Source organism: Lynx rufus, unplaced genomic scaffold (genome assembly GCF_022079265.1).
Source record: "Lynx rufus isolate CCGP_SWC_20201006 ecotype Redwood Valley unplaced genomic scaffold, mLynRuf1.p SCAF_3, whole genome shotgun sequence".
Taxonomy (NCBI): domain Eukaryota; kingdom Metazoa; phylum Chordata; class Mammalia; order Carnivora; family Felidae; genus Lynx; species Lynx rufus.
Window position 1 is genome coordinate 159830165 of NW_025814845.1, and position 19545 is coordinate 159849709.

General features: G+C 34.2%; 1 protein-coding gene across 1 annotated transcript in view; it reads right to left on the minus strand.

The window, feature by feature from the left end:
• The window catches only part of LOC124521203 (disintegrin and metalloproteinase domain-containing protein 18-like), a 146526-nt gene that overhangs the window by 3522 nt on the left and 123459 nt on the right, over positions 1-19545 (minus strand). Inside the window, exons 18-19 of the mRNA XM_047092313.1 lie at positions 17098-17212; positions 8327-8486 (exon numbers count right to left, since the gene is read on the minus strand). Coding sequence (XP_046948269.1) covers positions 8327-8486; positions 17098-17212 — 275 coding nt within the window. The remainder of the gene's footprint in view (positions 1-8326; positions 8487-17097; positions 17213-19545) is intronic.

The window sequence follows — 19545 nt, forward strand, 5'->3', positions numbered from 1 at the left end:
AAAAATAAATAAAAATATTAAAAAAAATTAAAATTAAAATTAAAAATAGTATCTCTGTCAACCCACTAAAAATCCTCTTCACAAATGTAGAAAGGAACAAAACAATTTTATTATTGAATAAGTGTTAGACCTGACTGTGTTGGGCTAAAGGGATTGTAAAGATAGAACGAAATCTCACCCTTTTATATAACCAGGCAGATATAGTCCATGTCACACATGTTAACTGTCTTTATCCAAAATACAAATAAAACTTTCAATTTCTTTAGGATAACCAGGAAGTTGCAGCTTGGAACTAGACATCAAGGTTAAACTCCCAAGGAGCCAGGAAGATAGGAAGCTATCTTCCTTAGAGTTTATGTTTGTAATAGATAGATGCCTACAAAGTCTTTAAGGAAAATATTCCTGGAGTGTAAAGCTGACAAATTTTTTTAGTTTTCAAAAAGAATTACATACATCCCAAAGAGACAGAGAAAGGATTAACAATTCCACGTTTTCTAAAGGAAATAATCTAAGAAAAGGGTGTGTGTGGGTGGGGGGCGGGGGGTACTTCCTTTCATGTGTGGTGCCAGGGAAAATTGATGTTTTGTTTCATAAATTTGTATTTACCCTTACAATATATAGGGAGCCAAATAGGTGCACTGACTAATTTGCTATGAAGCTTGTTAAATTGTTAAAGTGACTAGGCAACTGAGATGATAGTGCCACCAATTTTAGGAGAGGCAGATTTGTACAGTAGTTGGGAGATAATCAGTTGGGTTGAAGATTTGTTGAATTTGAGGTCTTTGTGGATGAACAAGGGGATTTTCCATAGTTTAGGCCAGAAATGGCAAGTCCTTATAGCTAAACCAAGGATCTAGATGAGTCTGCATCCTTATAATTTGAGTTGAACATCTAAAAAGGCAATTTGAAGGAAAGAGAGTGAATTAGTCAATCTAAGAAACATATAGAGAAAAAGTGGATGTCCAAAAGGAATTTGTGGATCATACAGATAATTTCAGTGACTAAGGGAACAGAAAGAAAGAAAATGAAACTGATAAAGAATGAAAAGTACGGCAAGTTAGGAATTAGAAGAAGTTAATATTATGGTGATTTTGTTAAATGGTTTTCTTGAATCTGTTGAGCTGATCTTTTAAATACCCAGTCTACTATGGTAAATTATTGATTGAACCTTGTGTTCCCTGGATAAATCACATTTGGTCATGATATGTTATTTATTTTAGTTTATTTATTTTGAGAGAGAAAGAAAGCGTGAGCAGGGGAGGGGGAGACAGAGGGAGAGAGAGAGAGAAAGAGAGAGAGAGAGAGAGGAGAAAGAGAGAGGGAGAGAGAGAGGAAGAGAGAGAGAGAGAGAGAGAGAAAGAAGGAATCCCAAGGAGGCTCCTCACTGCCAGCACAGAGCTCCACAGGGAGCTCAAACTCAGGAAGCATGAGATCATGACCTAAGCTGAAACCAAGAGTTGGATGCATAAGCAACTGCGCTACCCAGGTGCCCTGTTATTCTTTTTTATATAACATTGGATTCAGTTTGAGGGATACAAATTGATGTGTATTTTTCTTGTGTTATTTATTTGTCTGGCTTGTATCAAGGTAATAGTATCTTCTTAGAAGGAGTCTGGAAGTGTGCTAAAATATGTAGGAGATTTTGTATAACATTGGTATTATTTATTCTTTTAATGTTTGGCATAATTTACCAGTGGAGCTATCTGGGTTGGAGACTATAGATAGATTTTCAACTGCAAATTCAGTTTATTTATGGATAGAAGTGGGTCGGCTTTAGATCAAGCGGTTACTTCGCATGTGGTTATTTATGGATAGAAGCCTGTTCAGATTCTCCATTTCTTACATTTGTTTGTCTTGTTTTGATATTTAGATTTTCTTTCAACTTAAAAAAATGGTTTTAATGTTTTATTATATGTTTTTGAGAGGCGGGGAGGGGCAAAGAGAGAGGAAGACACAGAATCCAAAGAAACCACAGGATCCAAATTCCAGGTAGTTAACATATAGTGCAATGTCAGTTTCAGGTGTAGAAATCAGTGGTTCATCACTTACATACAGCACCCAATGCTCATCCCAACAAGTGCCCTCCTTAATGCTTATAACCCATTTAGGCCATCCCCCTGCCCGCCTCCCCTCCAGCAACACTCAATTTGTTCTCTAAAGTTAAGAGTCTTTTTTATGGTTTGCTTCTCTTCCCGTCCCCCCAACCCCCCTCCCCACTCTGTCTCCTACCATGTTGATCTGTTTTGTTTCTTTTGTTCCTGGAGAAGAAATGACACCTCTCCCAGTTGCTCTCCAAGAAGGGGGAATTGTGTCTCTCTGTGTGTCCAAGGGGGTCCTCAGATTTTGCCTTCTGTTCCCGGGCCATATGCTCTCCTTCTTCATAGGATCACTGCAGCACTTTCAAGCCTCCATACAAGTCATGCCAGGACCTCTAAAATTCCAGCCATTGAGCCTTGCTGAATTTAAAAACTCAGGACTATCAGCCCCACTCCTTTTCCCAGGCAATGGCTTTGGGGAATTGTTTTCTTTGTATGATCCCCTGTGTTTTCCTATTTCTTTCTCTTTCTCTTGCCTCTTTTCATGACCAGTGCTCCCTCCCCTTAGCAGCACCCACTATCCATTTCTCCCACAAATCACGTCTCCACACCTCCTACCTTCCATGATGTGTTTGGCCTCTTCTCTCCATCTAGTTGTGAAGTCTGTTCTGTCAGTCCTCAGATGGCTTTCTTGGGTGTTCAGAATTATTTGATATTTATCTGGCTGTGTTTGAGGCAGAAGGCAAGGCTAGGGTCCTACTATGACTCCAGCATCTTAATTCCTCCCCATTTCTTTTTGAATAAGCTTCGATAGTTCAGTCTTTCAGGAATTTGTCCATTTCATTTAGGTTGTCAGACTGTTTAGTATTAACACTTTTATAATATTTCCTCAGTATTTTTTCATTGTCTATAGCATCAGTAATGAGGGATCTTCTCTCATTCTAGATACTGGTATTGTTGTTGTCTACTGTCTCTTTATTCTTACCAGTGTGGCTACACAGTTACTACTCTTCCAAAAAGATCTTTCCCAAAACATAGTTTTTTGTTTCACTGGTTTCATTGGTTTCCTGTTTTCTATTTTGTTATTGCTATTTTCTAAATTTCGTAATTTCATTTCCCTTTTATATGGGGTTGAATTTGTTCCTCTTTGCATACTTTTTTTGTGTGGAAGCTAATGTAGTTCATTTAAAATTTCTTACCTTTCTGATATAAATTATTAATAATATAACTTTTCCCCAAAGTACTGCTATCTATCTATCTATCTGACAAATTTTATCATGTATTTTTATTTTCAATTAGTGTTCAAATATGTTCTAATTTTTCTGCTTATTTTTTTCTTTGATCAGTGAATTACTGAAAAATATGTGGCATACTTTCCAAAACATTTTTGTATAATTCTATTTGTTCAGAGTACATATTTCACATGATCTGAATCTGTTTGAATTTGTTACTTTTTCAAGGCACACTTTAGGGCTAACTTGTTAAATGTTTCAGGTGCATTTGAAACAAATGTGATTTCTGCTGTTGTAATGAGGTCTTCTAAAAGGTCATGCTGCTAATTAGTGTTTTTCAATTCTTTTATATTCTTACTGTTTTTCAGTCTGCTTATATTGAGAGAGAGAGAGAGAGATGTTGAAACTTCAAATTATATTTGTGACTTTTTCTCTTATGCAGCTCATAATAGAGTTTCAAATATATAAAGCAAAGTCTGTTAGAACTGAAGGAATTATATGTGCTCTTAAAGACTATTCTTTTATTATGATTATAATGCTCAAGTTATACTCTTGTTATAATATTTCTTCTTCAGACTATGTTGGCTGACATAAATATAGCCACTTTAGCTTCCTTTTGGTTAGTGTTAGCATGGTAGATATTTTACTTGTAACACATTTGTTTCTTTAGATTGAATGTGGATTTCTTGCTGAGAGCATATATTTATCTTGATTCTTATCCAATTTTACATTTTCTGTTATTTAAAACATTTTTTTAGTTTATTTATTTATTTTTGAGAGAGAGAGAAATAGAGAGCACAAGCAGGGGAGGGGCAGACAGAAGGACAGACAGAATCCCAAGCAGGCTCTGCACCATCAGCACCGAGCCCAATGTGGGGCTTGAACTCATGAACAGTGAGATCATGACCTGAGCCAAGATCGAATTGGACCAAGCTTAACCACTGTGCCACCCAGGTGCCCCACATTTTCTGTTTTTTGGGGTTTTTTTAATTGGTGTATTTAGACTAAAAGTAGATGAAATTAGTATTAGTATTTAGACTAAATTTATTTAGATAAAATTTATTGAGGGGCGCCTGGGTGGCGCAGTCGGTTAAGCGTCCGACTTCAGCCAGGTCACCATCTCGCGGTCCGTGAGTTCGAGCCCCGCGTCGGGCTCTGGGCTGATGGCTCAGAGCCTGGAGCCTGTTTCCGATTCTGTGTCTCCCTCTCTCTCTGCCCCTCCCCCGTTCATGCTCTGTCTCTCTCTGTCCCAAAAATAAATAAACGTTGAAAAAAAAATTAAAAAAAAATTTATTGACTCTGTATGGTTGAGTTTTAATATAACACCTCATTATATATTATCGTTGTCATTCTTTTTATCCTCTTTTCTAGATTCTTGGGAATCATTTAATAGGCTTTTTGGGGGGGAAATGTTAATTTTGCTTAATTTTTTGAAATACTTATAGATTTATAGGAAGTTTAAAATTTTTTACTGGGAGATTTAATGTGTGTATACACAAGGATATAAAGGTATCTTTCACTTGGTTTCTCCTGATGGTAAAATCTTGCATGATTATATTACATTATCAAAGCCAGGAAATCGACATTGGTATATTCCACAGAGTTAATTTAGATTTTATCATTTTTTACATGCAATGACTTGTGTTTATATGTGTATTAATGTTTTCTATCTTATTACATGTATAAATTAGTGTGTCCAACACCAACATCAACATATAGAATTGTTCCATCACCACAAAAAGCCATACAATCCCTACTTGGTACACCTACCTGCCTTACTCCCAATTCCTAATCCCTGGCAACCACTAATCTGGTCTGCATTACTATAACTGTAATGCAAGTACCTTATATAAATGGTATTGTATGGTAGCTCTTGAACTTTGTTTTTTTCTCTCATGTAATTTCCTTAGATCCATCAAAATTGCGTTATGTATTAATAATTAATTTCTTGCTATTCCTGAGTAGCTTCCTCAGTATGAATATTCCACAGTTGGTTAAACCAGTCATCCATCAAAAGATCAATTGGATAATTTTTATCCAATTTTATCAATTGGATGAATAAAAATTATAACATTGCTATGGATGTTCATGCACAGTATTTTTGCATAAATGTAAAAGTCCTCTCTAGGGTAAATACCCAAGAGTGAAATTATTGGGTTGTATGATAAGGCTGACAAATTGTAGTCATAGTAGCTATATGGTTTTGCATTTCCTCCAGCAATGTACAAGTGATCCAATTTTCTGTATCCTCATCAGTATTTACTATATTAATATTTTTTATCTTAATCAATCTATTGGGGGAAGTGTGATATTATCTCATTGTTGTTTTAATAATTACCCAAGTAACTAATCATGTTAAGTATAACTTAATATGCTTGCTTGCCATCTGTACATACTCTAGTCCATTCTCTGCTCACATCTTTGTCTTTTTCTAACCTCACATTTTTTCAACTGTTGGTGAACTTTTAAAATATAGATATAAAGTCTTTGTGGGATATATGGTTTGCAAATACATTCTATCAGACTGAAGCCTGTATTTTTACCTTTTTAACAGGATATTTTTCAGATCAAATACATTTAATTTGTATCACATACAAATTTTTCTTATGGATCATGATTTGTTCTCATATGAAAGAATTTTTTATCTTGTCCTACATCTGTAGAGTTTTTTATGTATTCATTAGAAAGTTGAATAATTTAACTTATTAAATTTATGTCTACGATCCAATTTTCGACCTTCTATTTTTAAGTAGTTTCATATTCATAGCAAGTTGCAAAGACATGTACAGAAAGCTTTCATGTACCCCTTACTCAGCCTTTCCCATGATAACATTTTGCCTAACTATACTATAATATGAAAAGGTAATTTACATTAACACAACCTACAGAGATTGCTCAGATTGCACAATTTTGACATGCATGCATATGTGTGTATGTTTATGTCCAGGTAGTTCTATGCAACTTGATCACAAGTGTAGTTTCATGTAATTATAACCACATCAAAATACAGAACTGCACCATCAACAAAAGCTTTTGTTGCTACTCTTTAACGGACATACCCACTCTCCGTTATCCCTATCTCTTGACAACTACTAATCTATCTTCAAAAACTGTCATTTTTAATATGACAAGAATTTTATATAATTGGAATCATAGTGTATCTAATCTTTTGAAAAGGGCTTTGTTTCACTTAGCATAATTCCCTTTAGTGTTCTTAAAATTGTTTCTATTAATACTTTGTTTTCTTTTATTACTGTATAGTGTGTGGTGGTATGGGTTTACCACAGGTTGTATAATGATTTATTCATTGAATGACCTTAATTTCCAGATTTGGGGTATTCTGTATTATGGTGTTATGAACATTTGTGTTCAAGTTTGTGTGAGAGAAAGATTTTCATTTCTCAGAGATAAATCTCCAAGAGTGAAACTGTTGGATTGGTAGCTCTCTCAAGGTAAGTGATTTATTGGGAACAGAAAGTGAAGAAGTCCAACTCTAAGGACACTGTCATACACTATGGAGATTATGTTGGTAAACAATTAATATAAGGCTGGAAGCTATTGAGAACAAGCTAAATTACAGATCATCTAAAATTTTAACAGAGAGAACCAGGAAAAGAGACAGCTAAGAAACGTCCTTTTGGGTTCAGAAAGAAACAAGCCTCAAAGACTACTCTTGCAAAGGCAATTGGATCTAATTGGATCAGACAATAGGGCAATTTGTGCCGTCACTATTAGCCTTTTATGTGATGAAAAATCTTTTGATATTTTTTGAATATATTCCTATGATACATGTTGAGGATAGAAATACACAATACTTTAAGCTACCAATTCTCTAATTACTTTATAAACTCAGTAAGAATCGAGAGAGGATATTCATGTACAAATAAAAAAAAGCATTAGTAAACTATATATACGTGTATATACAACTCCTGTAAAAGATAAAATATAAGCAAATAGGGAAAGAGGCCAAATGACATGAAAGTAATTTCTGTGTAGAAAAAAATGGTGCAGCCCAGATGAAAATAAAGATTTGCAGCCTCACTAATAAAATTAAAAAAATATATAAGAAACACAATTTTAGACACAATTACCATCTCCTATCTCACATACAGAAAGGGAGGCAAACCATAACAGACTCTTAAAGACAGAGAACTGAGGGTTGCTTGAGGCGAGATGGATAGGGGGATGGGCTAAATGGGTGAGGAGCATTAAGGAGGACAGTTGTGGAGATGAGCACTGGGTGTTATATGTTAAGTGATGAATCACTGGGTTCTACTCCTGAAACCAGTACTATAATGTATGTTAACTAACTTGAATTTAAATAAATAAATCAAAAAAGAAAAAAAAAAGAAAGAAAGCGGGGATGTACAAGAGACTTTAAAACAAAGACTGTAATAAAGACAAAGAAAGGCGTTATATAATGACAAAGGGGTCAATCCAAACAAGATATATGCACCTAAATATAGAAAGCAAATATTAACAGATCTACAGGGAGATATAGCGGTACAGTTGTACAAGGGACTTAAATTACCCACTGACATCAAGGGAGAGGTCATCCACTAGAAAAACCATTAATTAATTAAAATTTTTGAGAAACCCAAAACTGGATAGTTTTACTGGTGATAAATTTCATCAGAAGAGAAGGACAAAAATAAGAATAGCATGTAGAAATTAATAAGAAATGGTATCTAATTTCTAAGGAATTCTGAAGGGATTTTTTTCACAGGATTTGAAACTACTGAAGACAAATATTTTGAGGTTCAGGAATTAATGAAAGTTTGAACACAACATCTAAATACTGTAAATATTCATTGGGAAAACAGTTCTAGAACAGCCAAAATTTTGACTTGCTGCAGTATGCTAAAAACAATCTATTGGAAAACAAAATTATAAAAATGCCTTTTACATTAGATTAAAAATAATGCATACTTAGAAATGAATATAACTAATAAATATAAGGAATGAATATAACTTAGGAATATTATTTAATGGAATTATTTCACTGGTCAATGAGCAGTACAATTTAAGATCATAAATTATTTGCATAGTCATATTTACCCTTCATATTCTGCATTTTGTCTGTTGCATGATTTTCTCATTTCATTTCGTCTCATGATCATAATGGTGAAAATTATGATAAAGGGAAGAACAATGTAGAAACTCAGAATAAGCCAGTTGTTTTGCTGTGCATTGTAGCCTTCTTCAATAAAAATTATATCTAAAAATGAAATAGAAATCAGTAGATATTCATTGAATATTTAAAAAAAAACATGTTTCTTTCACTTTATTTTGTATAATATTTATATAAATGATTGAAATTTTAATACATTGCACACTCTTATGGGGAAAATAAAAGGACATTTAAGTTCATAACCCTAAACAGTGATGGAGCTTTTGTCAGATTTCTTGTCTTTTATGCATATTTTTAATTATTATGTTAACTGTGTACATGTTTTGAGTACTGCTTACTACATTTGGCATATTTATGACATCAATATTTTTTTTAAAAGTAATACAGTAATAGAATTTAATTTAAAAATTAGGAAGGATAAGTCAGTGAGAGAAAGAAAAATATCATATGATTTCACTCATATCTGGAATTTAGGAAACAAAAGAGATGAACATATGGGAAGGTGAAAAAGGAGAGAGAGAGGGAAGAAAACCATGAGAAACTCTTAACAATAGAGAAGAAAGTGAAGGTTGATGGGGAGAGGTGGGTGGAGGATGGACTCAATAGACTATGGGTACTAAGGAAGGCACTTTTTATGATAAGCCCTGGGTGTAATATGTAACTGATGAATCACTGAGTTCTACTCCTGGAATTAATATTACACTATATATTAACTAACTGGAATTTAAATAAAATTTTTGGGAAAAAAGACTCACCTAGATCATAAATGTTGCAAATAAAAGAATTTTATTATAGCAGTTTTGTGATAGAAAAAGAGAAATAGCATAAAGTTCCATCAACAGGACAAGGGCTAAATTAAGTTATGAGATATCCATACAATGTGATACCATGTCACTACTAAAAAGAATGAGATAGACTTTGATAAATTCAATGATATAGGGAATGAACAACTCAAGTAGAATATATATTTTAGGATCTCCTTTTTGTAAAAATAAAAACTAACCAAATGAGTGATTGAGTGATGCATGGATGAATTGATAGATGGAGAGCTATCTCAAAACATATCCTGCCAGAATCCAAGAGAATCCTCAATATTTTCTAACCAATATTTCTTTCCAAAGTTTACAAGTATCTTGATTTCTTCTATTATTACTTAGTGAATTTTTACTGGAGTATAACATAAAAACAGAAATTGGTGCATGCCATGATTATACAGCTCAAAGAATTTTCTAAATTAAACACAACCATATAGTCAACACCAAATCCAAGGCTCAGGATATTATGAGTACCTCAGAACACTCAACCTGATTCTTTCCAGTAATTATCCTTCCAAAAGAGAAATACTACATGAATCAATTTTTGACAGATTTTAAACCTTATGTGAATAGAATTATATTGTATGTACTTTTTCTTTTTTTAATTTAATTTTTTATTTTTAAAAATTTACATCTAAATTAGTTAGCATATAGTGCAACAATGATTTCAGGAGTAGATTCATTAATGCCTCTTACCTATTTAGCCCATCCCCCCTCCCACAACCGCTCCAGTAATCCTCAGTTTGCTTTGTCCCCCTCCCTGTTTTTATATTATTTTTATTTCCCTTCCCTTATGTTCATCTATTGTGTCTCTTAAAGTCCTCATCTGAGTGAAGTCATGATTTTTGTCTTTCTCTGACTGACTAATTTCACTTAGCATAATACCCTCCAGTTCCATCCATGTAGTTCAAATGACAAGATTTCATTCTTTTTGATTGCCGAGTAATACTGCATTTTATGCATATATATATATATATATATATACCACATTTTCTTTATCCTTTCATCCATCGATGGACATTTAGGCTCTTTCCATACTTCGGCTATTGTTGATAGTGCTGCTATAAACATTGGGGTGCATGTGTCGCTTTGACACAGCACATCTCTATCCCATGGATAAATGCCTAGTAGTGCAATTGCTGAGTCATACAGTAGTTCTATTTTTAGTTTTTTGAGGAACCTCCATGGTGTTTTCCAGAGTGGCTGCACCAGCCTGCATTCCCACCAACAATGCAAAAGAGATCCTCTTTCTCTGCATCCTCACCAACATCTGGTGTTGCCTGAGTTGTTAATATTAGTCATTCTGACAGGTGTAAGGTGGTATCTCATTGTGGTTTTGATTTGTATTTCCCTGGTGATGAGTGATGTTGAGCATTTTTTCATGTGTCCATTGGCCATCTGGATGTCTTCTTTGGAGAAGTGTCTATTCATGTCTTTTGCCCATTTCTTCACTGGATTATTTGTTTTTTTTGGTGTCGAGTTGGATAAGTTCTTTATAGATTTTGAATACTAACCCTTTATCTGATGTCGTTTGCAAATATCGTCTCCCATTCTGTCAGTTGCCTTTTAGTTTTTCTGATTGTTTCCTTCACTGTGCAGAAGCTTTTCATTTTGATGAAGTCCCAGTAGTTCATTTTTGCTTTTGTTTCCTGTGCCTCTGGAGACGTGTTGAGTAATAAGTTGGTGCGGCCAAGATCAAAGAGGTTTTTGCCTGCTTTCTCCTTGAGGATTTTGATGGCTTCCTGTCTTACATTGAGGTCTTTCATCTATTTTGAGTTTATTTTTGTGTATGGTGTAAGAAAATGGTCCAGGTTTATTCTGCATGTCGCTGTCCAGTTTTCCCAGCACCACTTGCTGAAGAGACTGTCTTTATGCCATTGGATATTCTTTCCTGCTTTGTCAAAGATTAGTTGGCCATACGTTTGTGGGTCCATTTCTGGGTTCTCTATTCTGTTCCATTGATCTGAGTGTCTGTTCTTGTGCCGGTACCATACTGTCTTGATGATTACAGCTTTGTAGTATAGCTTGAAGCCTGGGATTGTGATGCCTCCTGCTTTGATTTTCTTTTTAGAGATCACTTTGGCTATTCAGGGTCTTTTCTGGTTCCATACAATTTTAGGATTATTTGTTCTAGCTCTGTGAAGAATGCTGGTGTTACTTTGATAGGGATTGCATTGAATCTGTAGATTGCTTTGGATAGTATCGACATTTTTAACAATATTTGTTATTCCTATCCAGGAGCATGGAATCTTTTTCCATTTTTTTTTGTGTCTTCAATTTCTTTCATAAGCTTTCTATAGTTTTCAGTGTATAGATTTTTCACCTTTTTGGTTAGATTTATTCCTAGGTATTTTATGGATTTTGTGCAACTGTAAATGGATCCCAGAATGGTGGAAATCCTTAGGTAGCAATTAATAAGTGGGGTGAATAAAACAGACATTGATGGGGTTGAAACAAAGGTGTTTTCTTAATGCTTGTTTATTTTTGAGAGAGAAAGAGAGAATGCGAGCAGGGAATGGGAAAAGAGAGAGGGGTAGAGAGAATCCAAAGTAGGATCTGCACTGATGGCACAGACCCCTCCGTGGGACTTGAACTCACGAGCTATGAGATCATGAACTGAGCCAAAGTCTATCACTTAACTGAATGAGCCACCCAGGTGCTCCAAAACAAAGGTTTTAATACCGCACTACCAGAGGTGGGGTAAACAAAAGGGACCTTCTGCTGGTCCCCCAATATTGAAGTTCCTGAACAAGCTCATTATATTTTTCTGTTTGGAAAATTTTTAAAAGCATTAAGGTGGGGATTACAATGAGAAACAAGACCAGAAATCACTTGTGCTTGTGGTAGTGGTTAAGCAGGTTGATTGAGTTAAAGATTGACAAAAGGGCCTGAATCCCTCGGCTTGATTTCTCACTAGGGATGTCTCCCAAAGACTTTTTCACAAGAATGGGTAAAATGGTCAGGAAATGAGGGGGAGAAATTTCCAAGACTCCTTGATACAGAAACCCTAGGGAGTGTGGTACCAAAAACACATTGGTGAAGTCTTGATGTGAGCTAAAATAGATTGGGAGAACATAAAAACATGAGGGCTGATAAGATTATGAAATTGGTATACATAAAAACTTTATGTGAAATGGTTGCATCTCTTTTACCTGATGCTATTATGGAGATGAACATTGTATCTGAGGGGAATGTAACCCATACTTGGTTTTATAAAACAGAAGGGTATAAATCTGCCCTTCAAGCAATATTAACTGAACATGCTAGATAGGAATTAGTGAGATTGTCTGAGCCCAAATATTGGAATGTTGTTAGAGGCAAATTCTCTGTGTAATAGCCCTATGTGGCATCTAGACTGGGGCTTTGTTCTTTCAGGCATCTAATACCATCAAGCTAAGACAGTATCATCTCTGGTTTAGTCCCTTTTGAGCTGTTAATGTAATATTGGATTTCTCTCATTAAATAACCCAATTATTCATTCCTCTATCCTTTACAATTATTCCCCCTTCTTTCCATTTGCACACAAATTGTTCCAGCTTTGGAAGGTACATTAAGCTTGGTTACTGTGCTGATCTAGCTTGCCGGCAACAATGCTAGTCTATCTAGAAAGTCCTTTCCCTTCAGTTCACTCTTGTTCACAGAGGCTAAGATTAAAAAGGTACAGAACTAGTGGACTATCTTTACCCACAGGCAATATAGTTGCATTTATGGTTAGCCTAAATTTTGCCAGATGGGGTAAAGGTATATTCTTCCCCATCAAGGCCTTTCAGAATTCTGATATAAAGACAACATATAGTTTTGGTTTCTTACTTAGGAATTATGCTTGTTCCTTACCTTGCATTTGCAGACTTGGATACACTAGAAAAACAGAGAAATCTACCAAGAGGGGGCACTTTTTTTAGCCTCACTCATGTTGAATGTAAGCATACCCACATGAAGGTGTGTAAGACCTCATGCCTTTATCTCCCTCCATTTTAGACAATGTTTCGAATTCTTTATCAAACTAGTAGTCTGAGGAGAATATCTCTCTGCCCATAGTTTTGACATTATAGACTGTAAAATGTGTTTCTTGGTCTAAACAAGTGATGGTCAACAATTCAAATTGGTGAAAAAGTTCTGTTTCAGGTTTTGTTTTTGTTTTTGTTTCCTTATAGCACTCTGAGCATTTGAATCTACCACCAAGCAAGCAAACCCCAGGCCAGAGTCTATCTCTGTTAGGACCCATGTGTAGCTTCCCAGGGCTACCAGCATCAGTCTCACTTGTCGGATATGATCAGGACCTTCCCACCAGGGAACGTGCCACATATCCATCTGCAGTCTTTGTCTCTTTTAGTGACAGACAGAAGAGCTCTTATTGGCATTTCGTGCCTCAGAGGTTGCAAGAAGAATGTGTCCGAATTCAGTCCATCTTTGCATTGCTGCAATATCCCTACATACCTTTATTTTGTGGACCCAGGTGGCCATCACAAAGAATCACATGGGAATATCTGATTATCAATTCAATCACCTTCTGAACTTGCAAGGGGATTCTGATGAGCATCAACATGTCCTACTTTAAGTCACTCCTCAAATCTCCATAGCGCCATGCCCCCATACAGGCATCCCTTTAATAGGTCAAGTTTCCATTGCCCTTGGACTCTGACCATAAGGCCAGGCCATTGGCTACTACTTATGAGTTAGTAGAAACCCCAAACCCAAACATAGAGGTTTTTACCATTGTTTACTTCTTCCATCACTTCAAGGAAAACAATATGCAATTCAGCCCACTAAGGTGATTTGACTTTTGTACATTAATTTTACTTTTTTAATTTTTTTAGAGTTTATCTTGAGAGAGAGAGGAGAAAGAGCACGTGTGTGTAGGCAAGAGGGGAATGGGCAGAGACAACGGGAGAGAGAAGGAATCCCAAGCAGGCTCCCTGCTGTCAGCACAGAGCCCCACATAGGGCTCAAACTCATGAACCATGAGATTGTGACCTGAGTTGAAACCAAGAGTCGGACCCTTAACTGACTGGGCCACCCAGGCACCCAGTATATATATTAATTTTATATCTTGCAACCTTGCTATAAATGTTAATTAGTTCTAGGAGGTTTTTTTTTTTTATTATTTGGGATTTTATACATAGACCATCATGTCATCTGAGAACACAAACAGTATTATTTCTTCAAAATTTTTATAATTCCTATTTCCTATTTCCTTGTCCTACTGTATTAGCTAAGACTTCCCTTTTTTAATTTATTTATTTGAATCCAAATTAGTTAATATACAGTGTAGTATTGGTTTCAGGAGTAGAACCAAGTGATCCATCACTTACATATAACAAAATATGCTACAGATTTTTAGTCTGCAATGTATGGCTCTTGTTTATGCTGTTTTTTATTTCAATTTCTCTAATTTTCTTTGTCTGGGCCATCCTTGTGTCTTTAGTTTTGTTTTCAGCCAAAGCTTGTTTGCTTTGCAAACACTTGTCTTAACTTTCTGCTACTAGATTTTTATGTGCATTAGGGAACTCATTCAAACTTCAGGTCATTTTCAAGCTTAGCTTGTATTTTACCTTCTACCTGTATCTCTTGAATCTCCTCTGTGATGTGCACAGGCTCCATCAGTTGAGGATACACTGATAGACATGTGAGTGTGTTGGGCCTGTTAAATTTATAGTTACTCCCTAGTTTGTTGCTTGTCATAAAAGTTCTGCTATCTCTGTACAGCAAGTCCTCCATGTTATCCTGATAAACTGATTGCCAGTGTAGTTGACAATACTCCAATGAATCAAGTAATCCCTTTCTTCCTCCTACATACTTGGGTGGGAGGAAGCTAATGGTTTTCACATCTTGCTGTGTCCTAGTTAAATTACCATGTTGACAGAGCTGGGACTGAAGAAATAAGAACAGCCTCAGGGAAGGATTACCACAAATTTACACTCTTGTTAATTGAAGTGGATTTCATGAATAAATACTTTTTATTAGCTTTTGGCCGATTTACAGAGTACTGAAATGGTTGGTTTGACAGGTTTTGTCCACCTTTTTAGTTGCTTCTGGAGGAGAGAGAGGTTTTGTTGATCTCCTCTCTATACTATAGGATAATTAAAAGACTAACTTAAGCTCTTTATTTATTTATTTATTTTACCAATGGTTTTCAGAAGTTTGATTATGATTGTCTTAAGTGTAAATTTCTTTACGTTTATCCTTATTAAGGTTCATTTAGTTTCTTATATCTGAGTGTAAGCTTTTTTCACCCTGGTACAGAAATTTGGGGTCATAATTTTTCAAATATCTTTTCTGTGCATTCTTTCTTTCTAATTTTCATTTGAACCACCCATTACATGCCTGCAGGAATGGTTGATTATCTCACTAACCTACAATGGTGAATCTCATGTGTTTTCCTTATGTCAAAGATAATAGTTGTATATTATTACCTGATGAAAATATCTCATGTAATTTTATAGTAATCTTTCATGACCAGAAAAATAAATCATTGTGACCACTCCTTTTTGTCATCTTTTTTTCAAGGATTAACAATTATTTTAGAGATTATGTCTCTACCATTGCATCCAGAATTTATATCCAAATCTCTTATCTCATCACACATAAAAATGTACATATTTTTATCTTTCCAGAAATTACTTTCAATATAAGATAACTGTAAATTAAGGGTTATCAGTCCCTGATGTCACTACTTAGTTGGCAACGTTATTATCAAATTCCCATGGATTCCCATAGATGTGTTCACATGGATTCTTTAACATGTAACCCAAACTCTATTTATACAAAATTAAATACATTATCTTCATGCCGTGTCCATCCTTCAATTATTTTTGCAAAGTAGATATATTATCATTACCCATTCTTCTCCGTGTGCCAAATATAATGACCATATCAATGACCATCATGCCTTATTCATTGTTATTCATATAAACAAGATAATGCAACAACTCATCTTCTCTTTTTTTGTTTATTTCAGGTCCTTATAATTAAGGTAATTGTTTTCCAATGAATAGTTTCATTCAGACTCATATTATCAAATCCATTCTCCATGGTGTTGCTTGATTGGACTTTCTGAAATGTGGATCTCAATACTATTGCCTTACCAGACACTTAACATGTTTGTATAGGGAATAATGAATGAATGAATGATTGAATCAACAAATATGACACTTGCCTTAATTTATGCAAATAAGAGAAAATATAAAAATTTACTCCATCAGTCAAGGTATGATTTATTATTAGTTCCATTTATATTTTGTCATATGTATTTTCCAAATTTCATTCAGAATGACCACCCTATGCTATAGCTGTTTTTTAAGTCTACAAAATTTTTAATAATATAAAATGCAAATCTTTTATGTAGTGTTTATTCTTCCATATTTTAATTTGTTTTGAATTCTTGCTATGGCATTTATTGAAACTTGAATACTATCTTCTAACTTATTTAACTAAGATGTTGAAAACTGAGTATCTGAGAAAATATTACAAATATTGTGTAATACTAATTTCATTAAAGTCACTATTCAAGATAGCCCTTTTAATTACTCAGGTGATCATGAAAGATTAGACTCTGCAAAAAGCGAAAGCTTGACTTCATCTTTGCCAATTTTGATGCCTTTGATTTCCTTTTGTTGTCTGATTGCTGATGCTAGAACTTCCAGCACTATGTTAAACAACAGCGGTGAGAGTGGGCATCCCTGTCGTGTTCCTGATCTCAGGGAAAAAGCTCTCAGAGGAGGGCACCTTTTGGGATGAGCACTGGGTGTTGTATGGAAACCAATTTGTCAATAAATTTCATATATATATAAAAAAAAAAGAAAGATTAGACTCAGCATTATATTTCTTTAACTATTTAATAAAACAACATCTATTTTTATTTTAAAAGTTTTATTTCTACTCACCAGATTTCTGAACATTTCCATCATCAATACTTCCCCCTGGTGAACCAATCTGGAATTCACAATATGGCGGCCTATGGCCAGGAAAACAATGACAATTACCCAAATTATTACATATCTGAAACAAACAAACAGATATAAATTTGTTAGTTTTTATATCTTACATATATATTCAAAAGAATAAAATTATTTTTCCTAAGTTTATTAACACTGTAGGAGAAATAGGTTGGAAAAAATAGTGAAAATTTTGACAGCATAATGGCCAAGGACAAAATTACTACTTACGACCTTCATATATTGACTTTCTGATGCATACTTTGCCTTCCCCAATCATTTTTATTAAATGAGATTCAATATATTATGGCCATCATATTCACAACATTGGGTGAATTTAGAATTTTTCAAAAATATTATATCATTTAGTTATTTTGTAAACATTTGCTGCCACCACTTTCACATTTCCTATTTCTACACTTTAATTTCTATACAAAATATGACAATTAAATTACCAACAATTGACTTGGCCACTTTAATTTCTTATCCTAGTCATCTTTCCAAAATTTTACTTTAATGATAAGCTGTTTGCATTTCATTTTAAGTGAACATATTTTCCAAAATAAAATAAAATAGATGCAAAAATATTAAAAATGAAAAACAAGTAAAACTTTATGATCAACTCACACCTCTAACAGTTTACATCTATGGAGTTTATATGTTATTTGTGCTTTTACACTTAATAGTTTAGTATTTTCATTTTGAAGTAAAACAAGTAAATACAATTTTATGAAATTCAAATACTTAAAATGCATAAAACTAAGAGTTTTCACCCACTAATTAAGTTCCACTCACCACTGCTAAGAATTTTCTGTATTTCCTTCCTGTTCCTGTATCATGGTCTATTTCTTCTTTCAGTTTTGTTAATATTTCATTTATATATTCAAGAGTTTGGAATTTGGATGCATTTCTATTACAATTTTTGTAACTTTTTGATGACTTGACTCTTTTATCATTATATAATAACTTTCTTGTCTTTTTTGACAATCTTTTACTTAAGGCATATTTTCTCTGATAGAAGTATAGCCACACTACTGTCTTTTGATTACCATTTGCATGGAAAATCTCTATCCATTCCTTAATATTCAACCTATGTGTGTCCTTAAAAGTAAAGTAAATTGCTGTATACTGCCTAGTATATCATTTGATGTTGTTTTTTAATAAAAATTCAATAAACATATTTAAAGTAATTATGGGTTAGTAAGAATTTACTATTGCCTTTGTTCCCCTTGTTTACTGGTGGTTCCTTTGTTCTGTTTTCCTTCTCTTGCTGTGCTCCTTTGTAACTTGATTTTTTTTAAAACACTCTTATGCTTTGATTACTTTGTCTTTATCTTTTATGTGTCTACTACAATTTTTTATATGTGAGTCTGATGAAGCTTACATAAAATATTTTATAGATATAATAGTTTATTTTAAGCTGATAACAACCAAAATTTGACCTTATACAAATAATTCTACACTTTAATTTCTCCTTCCCCCACATTTTGTATAATTGATGTCACATCCTCCATCATTTTATGTGATGTATTAACACATTTTTTGTATCTAGTTAATTTTAAAACTTTTGTCTGTTAACTTTTATTATTTTTTTAAATGCTCGTTTATTTATCTTTGAAAGAGAGAGGGCACAAACGGGGGTTGGGGTAGAAAAAGAGGGAGACAGGGAATCCAAACAGGCCCCAGGCTTCCAACTGTCAGTTCCTAGCCTGAACTGGGTCTCAGACTAACAAACTGTGAGATCATGACCTAAACCGAAGTCAAACACTTAACCGACTGAGCCACCCAGGTACCCCTTAACTTTTATACCAGAGTTTAAAGTGATTTACATGCTAACATTACAATATTAGAGTATTCTGAATTTGAATATATTTTAATTTTTACAGTGACTTTTATACTTTTACACGTTTTCATGTTGTTAGTGTCCTTTTTGTCAACTTAACTCCTTTTTGCATTTCAGAAAAAGAGACTATATGAAGAAATAACTACTGAAAACTTCCCAAATTCAATGAAAAATGTGAATATATCCAGAAGCTCACAAACTTCAAATAAAATGAACTCAGAGACTCACACTGGTGCATATCATAATCAAACTTAAAAGCCAAAGGCAAAGAGAGAATTTTGAAAGCAGGAAGGGAAGTAAGTTGTCACGTACAAGGGATCTTAAATAAGACTATCAGCAGCTTTCTCATGAGAAATTTGGAAACCAGCAGCAGATGGCGGATATATTTAGAGTGCTAATAGAAAAACAACAACAAAAAACCTGTCAACCAGGAATCTTATATTTAGCAAAACTGTCCTTCAAAAGTAAGGGAGAATTTAAATAATTCCCAAATAAATACTAAGGAATTCATTATTACTAGAGTAGCCCTGCAAGAAATGGTCAAAAAAGTATGG